This window comes from Centropristis striata, chromosome 18 (assembly GCF_030273125.1).
Source record: "Centropristis striata isolate RG_2023a ecotype Rhode Island chromosome 18, C.striata_1.0, whole genome shotgun sequence".
NCBI lineage: Eukaryota > Metazoa > Chordata > Actinopteri > Perciformes > Serranidae > Centropristis > Centropristis striata.
Window position 1 is genome coordinate 16360952 of NC_081534.1, and position 20198 is coordinate 16381149.

At 37.9% G+C, this 20198-nt stretch overlaps 2 protein-coding genes across 2 annotated transcripts; one reads left to right on the forward strand and one right to left on the reverse strand.

Annotated features, from left to right (window-relative positions):
- Positions 1-1284: 1284 nt before the first annotated feature.
- Positions 1285-5467, reverse strand: ccdc167 (coiled-coil domain containing 167). Its single transcript, XM_059356388.1, has 4 exons — positions 5178-5467; positions 4315-4409; positions 4157-4209; positions 1285-2375 (listed from the first exon to the last, which is right to left on the reverse strand). Exons 1-4 carry the CDS (start codon positions 5337-5339, stop codon positions 2257-2259), a joined length of 429 nt encoding a protein of 142 aa, XP_059212371.1. The 5' UTR covers positions 5340-5467; the 3' UTR covers positions 1285-2256.
- A 241-nt stretch (positions 5468-5708) lies between these two features.
- kif25 (kinesin family member 25) lies at positions 5709-16130 on the forward strand. The gene is made up of 15 exons (XM_059356731.1): positions 5709-6088; positions 6216-6281; positions 7442-7564; positions 7764-7905; positions 10630-10733; positions 10821-10906; positions 11732-11771; positions 11875-11942; positions 12020-12094; positions 12259-12405; positions 12645-12806; positions 13615-13769; positions 13851-14096; positions 15214-15369; positions 15630-16130. Exons 1-15 carry the CDS (start codon positions 6020-6022, stop codon positions 15779-15781), a joined length of 1791 nt encoding a protein of 596 aa, XP_059212714.1. The 5' UTR covers positions 5709-6019; the 3' UTR covers positions 15782-16130.
- Positions 16131-20198: the final 4068 nt, after the last annotated feature.

A 20198-nucleotide genomic window follows, 5' to 3' on the forward strand; every position in this document is an offset into this window, starting at 1 on the left:
CAGGGATCGAACCACCAACCCTTCGGTTGGGGGGCAACCCACTCTTCCAACTGACCCACAGCTGTATCTACTATGTATATTAATCCCTAGCTGAAAATAGTCCCCAACAAATGCACCATATACTAAAAGCTACAGTGCCCAGCTGTTTAAGAATGTTATTTAGCCTTTAAAAACACACACATAATTTAACAACTCATCGTCATGCCTTAAGAACACAATAGGTAGGTTGCCATATATGACATATATGATGTTCTGAATACCATTGTGAAATCAAACCACTTTCGAACCACGTTTAGGAAAAGATCATGGTTGTAGTTATGTACCAGACATGATATATAATTAATTTTATTAACATATTAATGTAACAGAATGGTTGCTGGTTGAAAGTCCTGTGTTTATTTGACCCGTCTATCAACCTCAAGCTCCTCGCTGCGTGGACTTTATCACTCTTAATACTATGCACCTTATACTTCCTCCTTTTTCCTCTCATCATTATTACAACCCTCACTAGGTCGCTGCTTAAAAACCCAGACAACCTAGATCACCATTTTTTGGGTGGGGAGGGTTTGGATTTAAAACATTCTCAATTGGAACTAATGGGCATGGGGCGGAGTACCACACAGCCTGAAAAGGCTGGAATAAATTTGGGGTTTTGGTCTTTTGTTGACAATAAGAAAATTGAGAAATATTGGAAACTGAGCCCAGAATTGGCTGATAGAGAAGGCTCCAGTTATAATTACCAAGTTTATAACAGAACAGTCAAGAAAATGTTTCTCAGGCTAGAATAGGACCAGACAATGAGAAAACAAATAATTGATTTACTAAGTTCAGACACTGTAATAGCATGACCCAGTTTGTCTGGAGGAATCTAAATAGGAGAATCAAGCCCTTTATTTAACTTGTTTTAGTTTTGAATGCAACATGACTAATGGAGAGAAGACAAAGCGATGAGAATCAATCTCAGGATTGTTGTTATTTATTCACAGAATAGACAGAAGGCATTAAACTTTCTACAGTCTCGTCCTCAGACTGCCCCCGAGCACCATGCTGATCACACCATGACTGTGTCACTGAGTGAACAGTTACGCCTCGTCTTTGTATAACAATCAAACAATAAACTTCTTGACAGGAACAGATTTTCCCACACACTGAGAAGCAATGTCCTTAAAACATGTTAAATCTTCTGTTGTTCTGTTTGTTGGTTTAATTTGATGGAAGAAATTGCATATTTTATTCAAAAAACGACATCAAATTATGGGAAATTTGGGCCTCTTTTGAAATTATCAGCCATGCCACGAACATAATACATTTTATAAATAATGGATTGTTTTAATAACAATCCACTAAATGAGATAGATAACAACAAACCTATTATATACGCACAGACAATACAATATGCTTCCAAATTGGTATAAAGTGTTTAATTTATTGAGATAAACACATAAAATACCAAATAACAGACACAAAGATCAGTTAGAAGAACCAAACCCATTTCTCATACACTTATTTCTCATGTTTGTAATTAAAAAAAAAAGGTATTTGTGAAAATGTTAGGCATCTTATGAGATGTGTGCATGGCCAGCATGAGCATCAAAACAACAAGTACATTCTTCATGTTCCCTAAAGAGAAACAAACTTGCATTTAAAGAGAAAGCCAAATGTATTAATAATTTTCATCCATTTAACTGCACATGACAAGAGAACCATGCATTATTACACATATTTATGACAGAGCACAAAAGCAGACTCGATTGGCACCATTTAACAAAGCATCTCTTTGATATATTGTATAAAATATAACAATATTACTTTGGTTTTATGTGGCATAAGGCAAACTTTACAAATTGTGTATATTTAAATGGTTTATTTTGAGGAGAAATTGCTTTATCTATATCAATTATCCATGTTGAATCTCGTAAGAGACAGTAAGGACTTTTTACAGGAATTCAAATATAAACTGTGACTGTATACAAGCTGAGAAAAAGGCAAAAATGATCGATCACTTCATCTTAATATTATCTCATATATGCATTGCTTCGGTTTAGTCCAAGAAGCTGGACTAAACCCAGGATATACAGGATAAACCCAGTATGACTGCAACACATTATAACAATGACAATGATGCCATCTAGAGGCAGAACTGAGGTATTTCATCATCACAGCTCTTCCTCATGTCTGCCTCATCCACCATCTCATGATAACACTGTCCTGAGCTTGTTGGTCTTGTAAGAGTCCCTTTCAGGTGTGCCGGTGGTATCATGACTCCTCCTCATTGTAGAAAAAGATATAGTAGAAGAGAGCGCTGATGACCAGCAGAGCGACTGACAGCACCATGTTCTTCCGATTCTCTCCTCTTAACGTCTCCAGCTCCTTATCTGGAAATGACAAACAAGGTATTTGAACTCTATGTGTGTTCATAGAAATGGTAAGAGGACTTTTCAATCTGAGTAGGGCAAAGTACTTGACGATGTTGCCATTAATTTACCCATAAACACTCACACATCTATGCAACATACCCATGCATTGCACATGTGTCACCATCAGTGTGGTACATAGATAGTGCCCTCCGGTGCCCAGCATACAGTTTTTAACCATTTGAGATTGCGCAATACAGGCCAAGTAGCTCAGGTCATTGAAATATAGTTTTTTTTTTTCTTAATAATTATATTAATGAAATGTAAGTGCAATTTAACTGTTTCTCTGATGCTGCAACTGTGTTCTCTGATGATGATGATGATGATGATGATGATGATGATGATGATGATATCTGAAGCTTCAACTTGTTGATGTTTTAAGTTTTTAGTTTTAGTATGCTGTATGTATTTTATTGCCATGTGGAAGTTATTGTGTTGTGATTGCATGCACTGCATTGTTTTTAGTAGTTGCACTTATGAATCTGTGCTGGTATACTGCTGGTATAATGAAATTAAAGATTATATTCTATTTTTAATATTTTCTTGTATATATCGACAGTGATTTGTACAGTATAAATAAGCATTTTATGGCTATAGACAGTTGTTTTTTTTAAAAAAAAAGGTAATTATAATAAATCCAGATTACATTTAAAAAAATGTGCGATTAGATTATTGTTACATTGCCAATAGTAACTTGATTACATACAAATAGAAATGAAAGACGAACATTTCAGTAAGTGTTCCTCTTGTATAAGAGCAAAGTAATGCATTTGGTCTTAGCTTAAAGACAGCAGCAAAACAACTTACATTAAAAAAAGCATCTAACATCTAGCTCTATACACCTGTAGCTTGTTTAAGTGTTATTTGATTTAACCAACTAAATGCTGAATGTGAGAAATGCACTGTATTTGTATTACAAATGTTTTGGGATGTTTAAAGTTAAAAAAAAAAAAAAAACTACAACACAACTGTGGCCTTTTAAGATGCAATATTCCCATGTGTGGTTTTAAAGTAAGAAAAAAATAGAAAAAGAAATCAGATTAGATGTTTTGTTTTTTTTAGCAAAGGAGTTCAAATATGTCGAGGTCTTGTTCATTAGTGAGTGTAGAACAAAGAGTAAGACAGACAGGTGGTTTGGTGCAGCATCAGTAGTGACGCTGGCTTTGTACTGGACTGTTGTGGTGAAGAAGGAGCTGAGCTAGAAGGCGTAGCTCTTGATTTACCAGTCCATCTTATTCCAACCCTCACCTATGCTCATGAGCTTTGGGTATTGACCGAAAGAATGAGATCGCGGATACAAGTGGCTGAAATGAGTTTCCTCCATAGGGTGGCTGGGCTCAGCCTTTGAGATAGGGTGAGGAGCTCAGACATCCAGAGGGAGCTCGGAGTAGAGCTGCTGCTCCTTCGCATCGAAAGGATGCCTACTGGGCGCCTCCCATTAGAGGTGTTCTGGGCACATCCACCTGGAAGGAGGCCCTTGGAAAGACCCAGAACTCGCTGGAGGGATTATATCAGTCGCACGGCCTGGGAACACTTTGGACATTGTGTCTGGGGATAGGGACGTCTGGAATACTTTGCTTAGCCTGCTGCCTCCGTGACCCGGCCCGGATAATCAGATGAAAATGGATGGATGGACAGATGTTTTTCTTGTATTCAAATTAATTGTGTTACTTATTACAAAAAATGCATGAAGTCGGTAACAGATTCCATTTCAAAGTCATCTGACCCCGCTGTGGACTTACCTAACTTCAGCACTCTCTCATTAATAATAGTCATTTCATCTTCCAGGTCCTGCCTGTGGAGCAGAGAATATGAGAGGATGAGATCAGGATAAACAACGAGTTATTTTTTTATCATTAAAAGTATTTCTAACAGTCACTATGTCCATCCCAATCCTCACCTCTCCTTGTCAGAGAGTTGCTCCTTCCTGCTCCTGAACTCAGCCTTCTCCAGGTTGTCCTGGCAGCGCGCCTTCCGCTCCTCCAAACGGTCAATCTGCGATATAACAGGTGAGATAATAACAGGACAAAATAGCTTAGCTCGGCTACATAAAGCAGCAATAACCAGTCATTTTTTGTCAAAATTGTTTTTTTTGCCTAAATCATGTCCTCATGACGCCGGGCATCTATGGCAAAATCGCCTACATCCTCAGTTGATCAGATCATGTGATTTTACCCCTTTAAGATCATCACTTCTATGACAATACGCCGCATTCACAGGCATCAGATATCAAAGAAGAGCTAGAGGGAGATTGTTTAGTTATCAGTTTAGTTTATCACTGTTTTATTGTTGACACTAATATTGGTAACACTTTACTCTAAGGTGTCTACAAAAGATTGACATAAGCGTGTCATAAACATGACATGGGATGTGTCATGAACATTAATGACACTTTGAAGTAACATTAATGCAGGCTTGCGTGGCTTATGTAGACACCTTAAAAATAAAATGCTACCATATCTTGCTTAAGTCACAAAGGCATGTTCAAAAAATTGCCTAAGTCATTTATTTCTCATAAGTTACATAATTTACACACAGTGTTATTACTATGCCAATAGCCATCCTTTGTTACATCCCCTTTGAGTGAAAAAAATAGTTAGGCGATTATTTGACAGGGTGACGATATGCAGCCTATGGACAGGTGAGTGAGTGAATGAATGGACGTGGAGGTTGAACGTTTGATGTTGTGATGCAGTAGCGGGCGCAAGCTAAAGAGCTAGCCTGCTAGCTAGCTAAAGGAAATTAAATCTTCTAAAGGCTTACCTCAGTGGCGACACTGATTTTCTCTCGTCTTTTGTCTTTTAATTTAGCCATTTTGTGACAGAACCTGCTTCTGATAAATTGTGACTGTGCGGAAGTGAGTTTTCTTCTTCTTCTTTGGTGTTTATTGGCAGTTGGCATCCTTTTCGTTGCATTTAACGCCATCTGCTGGACATAACTTCTTTCATGCTTTCCTTCTGTTATATCCTTTGAATTAGTCCAGTTGTGGCAAGAAATCTCAGAAGGATTTTCCTCCCTTCTCTAGATTTCCCACCTTCTATTATATTATTTAGTTTTCTCCTCTTATAGCTGACGTCTAGATCTCCACCTCCATCCTTTCCCTCTCCCTTTATACCACATGTTCTACTGTCTCCCTCTCCCCACAGTTACTCACCAGTTGCATGTTTTTTATTAATTTTATTAAGAGTGTTTTTTTAATCTACTGTGCCCTATTCTTAGTCTACTTATAATGACTTGTTCTGTTCTATTTGATAATTTTTTTTTCCTTTTGGTGCATAACTCCTCTGACCGTGTTTTTAGCAAACAACACAAATTAATTGGCGCTTTCAGTACTGGGGTAAAACCTTTGGACTTTATTTTGCTCTCAAAGGTTTAAAAAAAAACATTACCTAACGTAATGCATGTAAACATTGCTATAGTTTACTCTGTAAACTCTCCTACTCCCTGTGAGGAGCAGACAGGTGAGCAGTTGTTGTTGACCTCTGCTAATCGGATTATATGATCTGAGAGGACACGACATGATCAGTGGAGACGGATAGGGGAAAGAGACAAGGCTATCCACTCTCTTTCCTACTAACTAGCTTCTTTTCTTTTCGGAAAACAAAATGCCTCTTTTCATAAACAAGGACCAGATATTTGCACATCAGGTACACCTGCTGGAGCACAAACTGAGGGTAGGTCGTGTCCAGAGTGCAATGCTACATTTAGTTCAGGGACTTGTAGTTTATCATTTAATGTTTTACAAGTAACTTTACCCACAGAAGCCAGACAGTTTCTAATATTTGACTGTGTTTTCTATAGAGTAAAGAGGAGCGAATACTTGAACTGGAGACAGAGAATGCTATTCTTCATTTAAGACTTGCTGAGGTAAGAAGATTTCTGCCATTCATTACTTACAGGCTTAAACCTACAGGCTATCACTCTGTTCTACTCTGTCCTATTACAGATGAGCCTGTTTTGTTTATATTTATTCACTGACCTCCTGAGTTGCTCAAGAAGGCTGATTTCTCTGAATGACTTGTGTGCTTGTTGTTGACACTTGCCTTACATTCAACAGTTTTTGTCACCTCTGTGATTGCTCTTGGAGTTGGTTAAAGTGATTGGTTTTAGTTAAAGGTGTATCAGAGAGGCCCACTCCAATATTTGATGATAATTATAACTATATATGGAACCACATATTCTGGTGTACAGTTGTGGTGATCAACTGAGTCTCAGTGGTCAGATAATCATTCTGTGCTCTTCGTTTCTTTGCTACTCAGTTCATGTGTCACCTTATACTATACTGTACAGTATGTCTCTGTTATATCATGAGCTTATACACACAAAAAAGTATCCCAGCTGTCGTTTAAGGTGCTCAATGCCAACATAGACTAGCTGCAACCAGGCAATATCTAATATAACCCAAAATTATATTTTTATAGACCTTTTTAACTTGAGGCATTTTGACCTCTCATAGTAGAAAGAGCGCAGATATGTAAAATTAAGAGATGCCAGTTCCAGGGTCCTGATATTGTGCATATTGTTGAGAAAGATAAAGTACACAGGATTGATGGTATTATTTAAAACAGTGCTTTTTGTGCTATAATCAGAATACTAAAACAAAATGTCTTCCAGAAGCCATATTTCCTTGCTGAATATGGCTGCCTGATAATTCACTTGCTGTATATTGCTGTATATTCACTTCCTATGGAACTAGTAAGAAGTCTGTCATCATTGAAAACATGATGCTACATAACACAATTGCTGATCATTTAGCATCAGACATCAACAATTATCATGCTTTATGGCACAATAGAGCACACGATCTATTAGAGAAATATGTTGCTTTCTATGTCCTTAGTATTCAACAATTGACAATGAAATCAGCCTCATGAATTGCGTTAAAATTCAGTTAAATTCAATTAGGCATCTCATGATTCTTGTGGAGGCTCATCTTCAGCTTCTAGTCACACTGTAGCTTGGCATGAAGTAAGAATGACGTGGCACAGTGGTGCAGAATAGGTATGTTGATGTCATATCCTTTTCAGTGTCTGGGGAAACTCCGTCAGGACCACGAAGAGGAGACCAAGACCCTGAACCTTCATCAGCACCAGAGGGATGCACAGAAGATAACCGGGGCAGCCCTCGCCAAACTCCTCTCTGAGGTCCAGGTACAGATGATGACATAAATGTGTTTGTACGTGGGGGACATGCACATGGTAGATTGAGAGTTGTTTTTATTTCAATTTTTTTAGATGTTTTCCTAGCATTTAAATTGAAGAAAGAAGAAAGTCAAGTAGAATGGGAATTCAGAAAGACACACATGGAGCAAGACACATTTTATTTGTCCTCTCTGTGTGCTTGTTGCAGGCTGTGAAGCAGGACTTGAGTGAACTTTTCGCAGTGTATTTGAGTTTTTCCACTGAGCTGGAGGAGCAGAACAAGCAGCTGCTGGAAAAAGTCGAGCAAGTCAGCTGTTCTCTAAATGGTCACCATGGAGATGAGCTTCAAAGTAAGTGTCTGAGCATGAGGTACCACAGTGAAACAGCATTTTTTATTTCCTCCTTAGGTAAGAATTTTAAAATAATGTCTTGACGCTGAGATTTATGCGTACTGTTCTGCAACATTTTGTTTGCTGTTTGGAGTTAGAAAATCCAAATTTGGGCGTCTTGGTGGAGACGCGCTTTATCCGAACTTGGGATCAAATGGGTCGAACAAACCCTGGTCAACCTGCACAACTGCTTTTGGTAGTTAAATGCGGAAGCAGTTGTTTTGAAGCCAAACTCTGTTCTTTTACCCTAACCTTAGTCAGGTGGCTTTATTGCCTCAAGTAAACCATTTCCTTTGAACACAGAAGTTTATTTAGAAAAGACAAGTCCTCCTCATTTTTTTTTTCCTATATAATTTTTCATAATACATCCCTGATTCCAAAAAAGTTTGAATGCTGTGTAAAACATAAATAAAAACAGAATCTATTAAATCCAGAGTGTATTTTTATTTTCATCTGTTTTAACATTTAAAAAACAACAACTTCCATTCCACTTTCCCATAGGGGGTAGAGACGATATCATGTGCCCATTTAACACCTGTTACTTTTATGTCAACTCACGAAAACAACTAACATGATTTTACAATTTTATTTATTCTTTCATGAAAAAACAATCCATTCTTTTTTAATACAAAGGATAAAAACAGACCTTCTGTTCACTATAAAGTACCACATTGCATTTAAGTGCAAATGCTTTGTATTGGTTAACTTAAAGAGCCTGTGATAATCTTTTAATTATGAACATAGACCGTTCCCAAGATAGGTTCTATCTCTGTGCTCAGTTTACTTCAGATTGTCAAATTAAAAGCATATATTAAAGATTGCGATATGCATTGATACAGCTGGATCGATCACCAATGAATCCATATGTCGATCTATATTGATGTATCGCTACACCCCTAGTTTACCATTGAATACATATCAAGCTAATTATCACATTCTTTTTTATGTCCTCTTTACACAATGTCACACCTTTTGTGGAATCAGGATTGTGGCAGTTCGTAAAAGTGTGCTTTTGTCCCATGGGCTTAACAGTGGGTGTTACAACAAACAATGAACTTATTATCCGTAATAAACTCTGCACCAGCATCTGCTCAGCTTTTATATGCTTCTCAGTCTACTCAGGTGCTGCCAAGTGATGCAAACCACAGAGGAGATTTAAAAACGTCTCAAGTTATTTCAATGAAGATGTTATTTACAAGAACTTGTTTTTCTCCCTCACTTTCTCTCTCTCGCTTCTGTTAACTTTTCTGTGCTGTTCGCTCGTTCTCTCTCCCTCTCTCTCTGTGTCTAAAGTGGTTTACAGGTAATGTGCTGGCTGTATCTTGATTAGGCTGTTTGCTGGTAATCCTCTCACACCGTCCCTCCCCTCTTCTCCCTCACCCCGCCCTTGAGGTTGTCCAAGGTTGATTGTCTTGCAGTGAGCTACTTGACGTGGCTCAGATGACTAAATGATGATCTCTGAAGTGTTTTCTTACATTTCATTTTAATTGCTACTTTACTCTTATCATTCATTATATTGTGGGACTTTAATTACTTTTTAATTTCACATTTCATGCATGAGCTTTTGAATATTTTATGATTTATAGAGCAGTGCTGGTTGTGTGGTGTGTTGGTTAACCTTTTGTTAGGTTATACCCTTCATTCCACAACCTTTACACTTCAACCACTTTTTTTAGAGTGAAGAGAATCTCATTAGTAGACTAGTGTTGCAACAATTAATCGGCTAATGTATTCAACAGAAAATAATCACCAACTATTTTAATAAACAATCATTAGAGTACATTTTTATGCAGAAATGACAAAAAAGTGACTCTTAAATATGGAGATTTCCTGCTTCTCAGTTATTACATTTATATTTTCAGGGTTTGGACTGACAAATCAAGACAGCTAAAGATATAACATTTGTTTGCACTATTTTCTGACATTTTATAGGCCAAACAATTAAATCAAGAAAATAACCAGCAGATTAATCAACGATAAAATATTTGTTAGTTGCAGCCCTACTCATGAGTGGAATAACTGTGTCACACCCTGTTAGAAATAGAAATCCTAGAGCTAATTACATGATTAGGAAACTATGATTTTTAATGCAGAAACGACACCCAGAAATGTTCAGTTTTATAGTCTTATGAAACTTAATTTGCTGTGAACATGCCAAAAAACAAAAACAAAAAAATAAATTGCAGGTTCACAAAGCCAGTCAGAGATATTTTACAATGAAGATGTTATTTGAGCTGTTTTGTTACTGCTATGGGGAATTTTGATTTTTTTCTTCTGTCAATAGTCTTATGCACGGAGAAAGAAACCTTGTATACCATTCTGTTCTATTTATGCTCAACAAAGACTATTCTTGTCTCAGACTGGACTGTTCTGTGTGAATGTAGGTGTTTGGTGCTGTGTGTGTGTGTGTGTGTGTGTGTGTGCTGCTGTACATGTGTGCATCAGGATTAAAGACTTGGCCTGAATTCAAAGAAACCAGAGAGCAGATGCTTCTGGCTTTGGAGCTGATTTAAAACATTCATTTTTCCTTTACTGCTTTCTACCTTAAATGCTTTAAGCTACAACTTTGATCCTGCACCACACCAGCTTCACCAACAAACCTGGCGGTCTTTCTGAAGAAATCCTCCGCATTTACTTTTGATAAGACTATTTTCCCTTCAGTATCTTTCTGCTCTCCCATCTCAGACTTGCAAGCCGGTGTTGCAGCTCTGGAGCGCTCCCTGGAGGAGGAGAAGGAGAGGTGCAGGGCAGAGAGGCAGAGGAGGAAAGAACTCCATAACACACTGGTGGTGAGGACACCGTACTGTAGCTTCATAAAGACATACTGCATATGTGATAGTGTCTGACTGTCATTGGCATTCATTGTTTCTCTACAGGAGTTGAGAGGAAACATCAGAGTTCACTGCAGGGTGCGACCTGTTCTTCCCTTCGACCACGTTCACTCCACCACTTCTGGGTCAAGGTGGGTCAACACATGATCCAACATGAAAGCCAATATTAAATTAACAATACAGTAATAAATAAATATGGCTATGAAATGAATCCAGAAATACATATACGAGGCAATAAATAAATAAATGTAAAGATAAATATAGAAATTATTCTATATAGTTCAATAAATAAATAAAAAGTACATTGTTTGCTTTTTTTAAAAACAGGATGTTTTTCAAATGAATTTATTTCATAGCTACATATTTACTTATATCTAGGTTTTTTTATTTATTCTTTTTTTTTTTCAAATGCCACATTTATTTCCAGATATTATTCAAAATTCGGTTATTATTATGTTTAAATCAATTGGGAGTGGTTTTCTTATAGATTCAGACCAAAGCAACTAGCTAGCGCACCCCATTGCCCCCTTTTGAAAATAAGAAATAGATAAATAAATAAATATGGAATTATGAAAAAAAAAAACCTGAGATAAATAAAAGTAAATGTAATTTAAATTTTTTTTTATATTTTTATTTAATTATGAATAATATTATTGACTACTTTATGTTGTGTGTTTTGATAGATAGATAGATAGATAGATAGATTACTTTATTCATCCCCGAAGGGAAATTCGGTATTACATTTAAATTTATTTATATATTCATTGGCTCATTTTATTATTTTCTGTATTATTTTCTGTATTATTTTCTTTATATTTCTATATTTATTTTTATTTCTATATTTATTTTTATTTCTATTTTATTTATTTATTAAATATCAACTTGACTGGCATTCCATAGCTCTGTGCTTGAACAGCTCAAACTAATTTAACTAATTCTATGCTCTTCTCTATCAGGCCTGCATCATCAGAAGAAGCAGTCTCCGCAATCAGTGATGTGAGTTTCACACAATCTTCATTTTTACTTCTTGTTGTTATATTGCTGCTAGTATATTCAGTGTCCTCTCTTTCCCACTTTATTCCTGCTTTGTTGTTTTAAGGACACGGTGATGGTGAATTGCATGAAAACGGGGATGCCGGTGCAAAACAAGATGTTTGAGTTTGAGAGGTAAAATGAAACGCTGTCACGATGCATTATTCTGTTTAACTTTCAGTTTTATTCACAATTATTTGTTGTGCCTCCAGAGTGCATGGACCGGAGGATTCCCAGGATGTGGTGTTTGAGGAAGTCAAGCCGCTCCTCACCTCTCTGCTGGATGGGTGAGTGTGAAAGAAGACCAAAAACTACTGCATCAAATCAAACGATTCAAATGTGTGCATTCATATTCATTAAACACTACCCTGCTGTTAGTGAAGAACAAACAACAAAATACAAGACAAACAGAATAATATGACCGCAAGGCTTCTCCCTCCCCGCCCTGCAGATACAATGTGTGTATCATGGCGTACGGGCAGACAGGCAGTGGGAAGACTCACACCATGATGGGATCCCAGCAGCTGGAGGAGCACTCAGAGACGCAGCAGGAGGCGCAGCAGGGGATCATCCCCAAGGCTGCTGCTGAGCTCTTTCGGTGAGAAAAAAAGGCATTTTTATTCATTTGTTTATGTGATATTTACAGTGTGTGCTGACTAAACTCTGCAAGAAGCATGTTTTTATGCCATGCTGAGAAAATACAGTAGATTTACTGTATTCTAAAACAATCCATAAGACATACAGTAAATCCAGTCCATTCATTCATGTCCATAGAATATAATTGGGTTGAACTTTGATCTTTGGTTGTGTATCTGCTCCTGTGTGTCTGTGACCCAGACTGATCTCTGAGAAGCCTGCAGAGGGCCACACGGTGGAGGTGTCTGTGATGGAGGTGTATAACAACGAGGTGCTTGACCTTCTTGCCGGAGACGCACACCCGCGCCGGGACGTCGTCACCACCTCCTCTGGAAGCAGCCAGGTGCCCTGCCTCACATACGAGTGAGTACAGCTGTGCAGAAGATGTTTACTATAAAACATTTAGAATATGAGATCTGGCAGCCAGGCTTGTTTGTTTCATGTCATTGTTTTGGAGTAGCATTTCTTTTTTTAGCTACTCTACTTTCACCTCCATGCTGACAGATGTTTCTCCCTCTAATTAATAGTTTTATGTATATAAAACATGTCAAATTATCCGTATTGGGAAGGAGGTCGCTGGTAGTGGTGAACTCTAAGATAATTGTGTTGTCAGATATGTTTCTCAAAGTTAATTGGTGACATAAAAATGGCTAAAAGAGGGAATTTGGATGCAATAACTTCCTTAAAGCATCCAGATACACAACTCCAACTGATGTTGCTCCTTTGGGAAGTTATTCACCACAGAAGCCTTTTAAGTAAATAACATGTTAGACAGCATGTTGCAAAGTCAGAAACATGAGCAAATGAATAAATAAATTTAATTTGAGTGTTATTTGGGCCACTTTTGGCACCATGGACAGCAGTAAACACAACATTAGTAGAAACTTTTAAGTTGATGTGTCTAATTTGTGAGCAAAAGTTGCTTATTTGCAGATTTAGCAGACATTGAGCAACTTCAGCATTCATTTGGAGTCGTGTTTCAGGTCAGCTGAGGTGAAATTTGGCCGTTAAAGCAGGTAGTGTAGGGTTGGATTTTGTTTTTTTATACTTTTTCACAAAAACGAGAGTGAACAGGAAAGTTACTGGAATTAAAACCAAAACTAAAAGTGAAGCAATTATAATTCTTTAGGAAAACATCTCTGAGTAACGGTGTACTGTACGTGTTTCCCAGGCCTGTGCAGAACGCCTCTGAGGTGATGCAGATTATCAGCAGTGTTTTAAAGCGCAGGGCTCACTGCCCCACCCTCATCCACACCGACTCCTCTCGCTCTCACGTCATCGTTACCCTCACCATTTCCTCCAAGAGCCCCAACGCGCTGGCTCTGGGTGAGACACTCACACAGTAGAGTAGATGACACCTGTTGGCCACACGCTCTTGCATTGTGACTTTATTACTCTTTCATTCAGCTCGCAGGCTACAGAGTGCCAAGAAGGACATGCAACGCTCCAACCAGAAGGAGTGGTGGAGCCCACGCTGCCGCCGTGCCAACCCCGCTGCCAACTACTCCTCTGATCATCTCTTTGCGAGCACACCCTCCTCTCCTTGCCGCTCCCCGTCCCCCTCTCCATGCCCCTCCCCCAGACCCAGCGTCTCTCAGGGTCCGTTCAGCACCAAGCTGCAGCTGGTGGACCTGGCAGGGAGCGAATGTGTCGGTGAGACTGAATGTTTTGGTAACGCTTTATAATAAGGTCCTTAATAACCATTAATTAACAAGTAATAAGGAATTGTTCTCGCTTTAGATCCAGTAGTTGCAAAAAGCATAGTTAACTTATAGTTAACTTATAATAAATGAGCAATAAAGTATATTTTAATATCAATAAGCAAACAAAATAAGATTAATAAAGGCATGGCAAAGACATAATGGGTGGGTCATGGGTGTTTGTAATGCCATTATTAACACTTATATAAGCTTATAAACACACAATAATGTTAATAAGCATCTTGTAAGGATTTACAAGGGCCTTATTACTTGTTAATTAATGGTTATTATAAGGACCTTAATATAAAGCATTACCAATGTTTTAAATGGAAAAATTTACCTGGAAAATATACACATCTTGGGCGAAACAGTGGGTCGCCGGTTTGAATCCAAAGAAGTTTGCATGTTCTCCCTGTGTCAGTGTGGGTTCTCCAGCTTCCTCCCACAGTGCAAAAACATGCATCTTAGGTTTAATTGTTGACTCTACATGCCCGTAGGTGTGAATGTCTCTGTGTGTCAGCCCTGTGATAGTCTGGCGACCTGTGCAGGGTGAACCACTTCTCTCACCCAATGTCAGCTGGGATTGTCTCCAGCCAATAAATGGTTAAGGATAATAGATGAATAAATAATTATACACATCTTAACATGCAAAATTGCAAAAATGGGGCTTCAGAAACACACCTAATGAAGAAGCTGGAGAAAAACTGCTGCTGAAAATTAAAAATGCAAGTGTCAAGTGGGTAGACGTCTCTGCTCTGATGGTTTAATTCTTAATAGAAAAACAGCAGGGAGTGTTCCAATCAAAGCAAACTCATCACACTTATCAGTAACAACTTAATGTTACTTACGAATATGCTGCTTGGTGCAGATTTAAATCTGTTCAAATAACTCGGTTTTGTTTCTGTAAGTGTCTGAATCATAAGATATCAAATGATTAATCCGCAGAAAAAAGTTCACAGTAAAAACAAAGCTCAGGGTTTTTTAACCTTTAACAGAGGAAGAGTTCACTCTCACTGAATCCAGTACAACTGATGCCTGTTAATAAATATGTGTATGTATGTGTGTACCAGGTATGTCTGGAGTTTCGGGTGCAGCTCTGTGGGAGGTGTCCTGTATAAACCGCAGTCTCTCCGCTCTGTCTGATGTGCTGGGCGCTCTGGCCGAGCAGAGACCACACGTCCCTTACCGGAACAGCAAACTCACTCATCTGCTGCAGGATGCCATAGGTTAAGGAAACACACTCTCTGTGATCTGTGACTCATTGCTCTCGCTGGAGAAAACTCATTCAAGCCCCAAATGTCTTCATCTAGCTGAGAGATTCCACATACCAGTACTGCAACCCCAAACCCTGACCCTGCAGAAACATACCCAAACATTAAAAAATATGTTTAAAGTACAAAACATGCAATTAAATGCAATACAGTATGCCCTATCTTGTTTAACATCTGTGTTGAATCCCCTTGTTATTCTCCATCTTCTCCACCAGGTGGCGATGCCAAGCTGCTGGTGATGCTGTGTGTCTCTCCCACGCATCGATTCAGCACCGAGTCTCTGCAGTCTCTGGGCTTCGGCACACGGGCCCGTCAGGTTCAGAAGGAGCTACCGCGAAGGAAGAATAACAGCCTAAAAGTTAAGTGAGGAAACTGGAGACTGAGATTTCATCATCTGCAGATGACGCCGTAGATCCTCTATGAGTAATGCCAAGAAAACAGATTTGAGAGTATAAGATCTATACCTGCATTTTTTAAAATGTAGCATCTGGGCCCCTTGTTACTCTTAGTCATTATTTTAATTGGGAATTAGATTGGTTATGGCAGAATTATTTATATTTATATATTTGTTTAGAGGTAAGTGAGGGGAAAAATTAGTTCTGGTGGTCAATTTTTTAAAGTCTCACCTTAATGGATCATTTTAAGTTCCTTTAAAACTATGAAACAGGTGAAGTTTTTTCTGGTCAGGAACAGTGTTTGACTGCAGCGCCACAAGAGGCTGAAGTGTATCACTACCTCATTTTCCAAATAGGACGAAAAGGATTCATGTTTTTTTCCAGGTGAGTGTTAATTTCTCTTGAGAACTTGCTAGCACACAATGTACTTAATTTACCGTACTTACCGTGTTTAGAGTGCATGGAGATGTTGAAACTCACCTGGAAGAAAATATGAATGCTTTTTGTCCGTTTTAGAACATGGAGTAGTGGTGCACTTCAGCCTCTTGTGGCCGAAATAAGTGTTACAACAACAAACACAAATTATCCTGCCACAAAAAAAAGACTTTGAGAAGATTATCCTGCAAAATTATTTTTTCAACTTAAGTCATTAACACAGGAATGAACACCATCAAGATCAGACTTAAAATATGGATAAACATCAGTTTTTTCTCATGTTCCTCTTAGGAACCTCCCTCTTTCGTATTAAATAGATCTTGATAGCAATACATGTCTTATAGAGTTTTCTAAAGCCACAAATGCTTCTATGATGCTTGAATGTAAAATATATAATTGATGTGTAAATAACCCTGGCAATTATCAGGAATGCTAAGTAGTTATAAATGACACTGAAATTACACAAATGTCTATAATTATAACTCAACTAAGTATAAAATCACTGTATTTATTTATTTTTTATTTCGAATCTCAGTCCTGTATATTCAAAAGCTCACTGACTGAAGTAGTCTTACATATATTCTGCTGTAAATTCATCGCAGCACTTATACCATGCCTTGTCTTTTCGGATGCAGTTATGTAAATACAGTATTTATACACATGTCTTCTTGAGAATAAACAGCTCATATGCAGGTATGTGTATCTCTGTGTATCAGTCTGTTCCAGGAAGAACTGGAAAACTTACTGTCATCCATAATTAAAAACAGTTTGAAGACAATTTGCAGTTCCTGTGAAATAAACAATTCATGCACAGTTTATTGCTAACAACAGGCTTTCTACACAAACTACTTCCACTGTGGGGGATGTTCCAATAAGCTGTCTGCAGCTGTGCAGATTGCAGCAAACAGGAACACATATCACTTGGTATTATTCTTAGCTTTTGTTTTACAGTGACTTATTTGGAGCAGCAGGCAGGTGGAAGCCTCTGCGTGAGTATAATAATTCAAGTAAGAAGCTATAAAACTGATTGTCCAATGTGGCAAAATCCCATCAGGGTGATAATAAAGTACATCAGCTGATGATTGTTTGCAAAAGCTATTTCAGTTCTGTTAACTACAGTTTAATGTTGGAAGAAAACAAATCAGGCAATTTCCTCTAAGGTGAAATAGTTGGACATCTTCCAAGCATGAATAGAATAACACACAGTATCTGGTAATTAAATCTGCTTTTCGTGAGCTCCCCTAAGACACTCACACAAACACACTTTTAATAAGCCTCCTCCTACCACCATGCTGCAAACAGCGATGAGAGCTCCGCACAATGTATTGAAGTTATAATCCACACGGTCCCAAAGCTGACATGTTTTTGAGACACTGATGTCATGTGCCACCCTGACATGAAAGCTCAAATGCCCAAAAGCGCATTTGAAACTGGAGGCTTAGAGGATAAAGAGTGACAGGACAAAAAAAAAAAAAACAAGATTATGAGGAGTGACAGGATAATAAACATGAAAACTCCAGAAGCATCCCGTTCAGAGAGAAGACTGTGAAGAGAGGGGAGGTGAGAAGAGAAGTGGAAAGAAACTGGAGAAGAGGTATAAGTGAGAACGTGCAGCAAGAGAAATGGGAAGAGAAGGTGAGAGTGAGACTGTGACAGCACATAAAACTGTGAACTTTCTATTTTAACTTTAATTCTTTATTTGTGACTAACAGAATATGAGACTTCGGTCAAGCTGGTTGTTCTTCTCCACAGGTCCAGATAAGGATCAGTTGGGAAAACCCCTACGGTAAACACCAGAGAGAGCTCTGTTCCTTCAGATGTTGATAAATTAGTTTTTATAACCTTTATTTAACCAAGAAAAGTCGAACTAAGATTAAGAATCTCGTTTACAAGAGAGTCAGTATGATTTCATTGTTAATTATTTGACTTTTTTTTAGTTCTTCAAAGCTCGTTTCAAATGTATCCAGAGCTGTTCAGTAAGGTGGATCATCATCAGCACAATTTAAGGTGAATCCTCATATAATAACCCATTTTCTTAAAAATATACTGAGAAATTGTTGATTACGATCATGATTTCAGATAAGAAACGTAGATAAAAGTGAAGTAAAATACCTCAACATGATAAAGTAAATAAAAATAGGTAGTGTAGTTAAGATACTATGAGCAAAGACAGTCATTGACTTAAAGTTTCTGATTGTTATAAGAAGTATAGAGCAACAAAATAAGACATTTATTTAACATTATTTTTGGTCATATGCCATTTGCACCCTACATTATATCAGGCCTGTATCTGCCAGGCTAGAAGGGGATCATGTGCATGACTCTGTTCATCTGTATGGCATCAACTAATCTGTCATATGAATGTACCAATCAGCCTAGTATTTGTTTTGCACATGCATGACTGTATGCAGAAGGACCGATCATAATTCTAATAATTTATCGTCATTAACTGCTCTTGACCGGCTGCAAGTGGTAACAAATGCCTTTCCGGTGTTACGGAATAACTACTGACCGAGTTATCTGGGGACTTTCAGTCGAATGCGACTGTGGTTGTCATGGTTACTGCAGCAGTTGAAAAGTCCATCTTTTTTGGTTCTTGTTACAAAGTAAAAAATTATGTTTTTATGAGAGAAGATGCGTCACGTCGATTTGCTTTTTTTTTTTAGTTTCTGTTAAACTTAAAAGGGTAAACGCTGTTTAATAAGCGCTGTTGTATCTGCGGCAATCACGGAAGCTGAAAGTCACCAGATAACACGTCACTCGTTAAGGTGAAATCCAGGCCCTCTGCAGCAAATGTGCGTCACTGTGCATCGGGAAACCTGCTGCATTTCAATTTTAGCACAGCGCCCCTCCAGTTTGACAGCAGAATCCCATTTGTGTTTAATCACCTTACTCGCCCCAGTTAACACTACCTTTCGTCATCAACCATGGCTGCTGCTCTGTACCTGCTGTGGAAGTCCAAGAGTCGTGATAAAACCCAAACGTCATGTGTGGATTAATAATATCACCCGGAGGTGCACACAGCTCCAGTGAACTCCATCGCTCTGCAAATGTTTGTTGTCTAAACGTAGTTAAGGGCTAAGAGGTGTCCTACAATTAGAGCACACGGTATACTAAAGGAAACTGATTTTATGGCGATTTCATTGCAATAGACAGCTCAAAAGTATTAGCCGAATTAACTATAACATGATGTCAATGTATAAAACATAAATCCATGCTTTGTCATTTTTCTCTGCATGTCGACAAGCAAACAACTTTTAAAATGCTTGTTTTCCGGACGGAGTTCAGATCTATTAGAGCTATGCTATGCATTTGGATTCTCAACGAGATCTGCATTCTACTCACTGCACTTTTCTGTTTTCATTTCATTTAATCATGAATATAGACAGGACTCTGTTATTCAAACATTGATAAACTACTTCAGGATAACTTATTGCTTATGCAGACAAAAAACATCCTCTGAATTCTCACTATATAACTCGGTTGTTGAGTTGGAGTTGGAAGTTTGATTTGTTAGTGTTGGATGAAGTTATCTTAAATAACAGTCATCTCTTATTTTGATCAATAGCAATCTCATATGATTGTACTCATGATTGACTGACTGGCATGTCACTGTGACACAGACAGCAGATTTCCCCTGTAGCGACACAGAAATTACTTTAAATGGAACATTTTGTTAAATTTTAGGTTCATACTTGTATTTTGTGTTTCTACTATCGATCAACACATTAATGTATTAGTAATTTTAATCCAATAACATACTACATATTGTTCTGCATAATGGGTACTTTAGCTTTTTGTGCTTTTAAGAATATTTTAATGCTAAAATGTCTTTACTTTTACTTACTTTATTTTCACTGCAGGATTTTTACTTGTATTTCTACATTGTGGTGTTGCTATTTATAATTTAGTAAAAGATGTGAGTAATCTACACGGAGCTGTGGCTCTGAACTC

Excerpts from the sequence above, each read along its gene's own strand:
- ccdc167 (XM_059356388.1), bottom strand. The coding sequence starts at position 5,339 with ATGGCGTTAAATGCAACGAAAAGGATGCCAACTGCCAATAAACACCAA. Across the intron at positions 4,410-5,177 it reads AAATCAGTGTCGCCACTGAG|ATTGACCGTTTGGAGGAGCG; the intron begins GTAAGCCTTTAG and ends GTTATATCGCAG. Across the intron at positions 2,376-4,156 it reads TGAGAGAGTGCTGAAGTTAG|ATAAGGAGCTGGAGACGTTA; the intron begins GTAAGTCCACAG and ends TGTCATTTCCAG.
- kif25 (XM_059356731.1), top strand. The coding sequence starts at position 6,020 with ATGCCTCTTTTCATAAACAAGGACCAGATATTTGCACATCAGGTACAC. Across the intron at positions 10,734-10,820 it reads AACTCCATAACACACTGGTG|GAGTTGAGAGGAAACATCAG; the intron begins GTGAGGACACCG and ends GTTTCTCTACAG. Across the intron at positions 12,807-13,614 it reads GTGCCCTGCCTCACATACGA|GCCTGTGCAGAACGCCTCTG; the intron begins GTGAGTACAGCT and ends CGTGTTTCCCAG.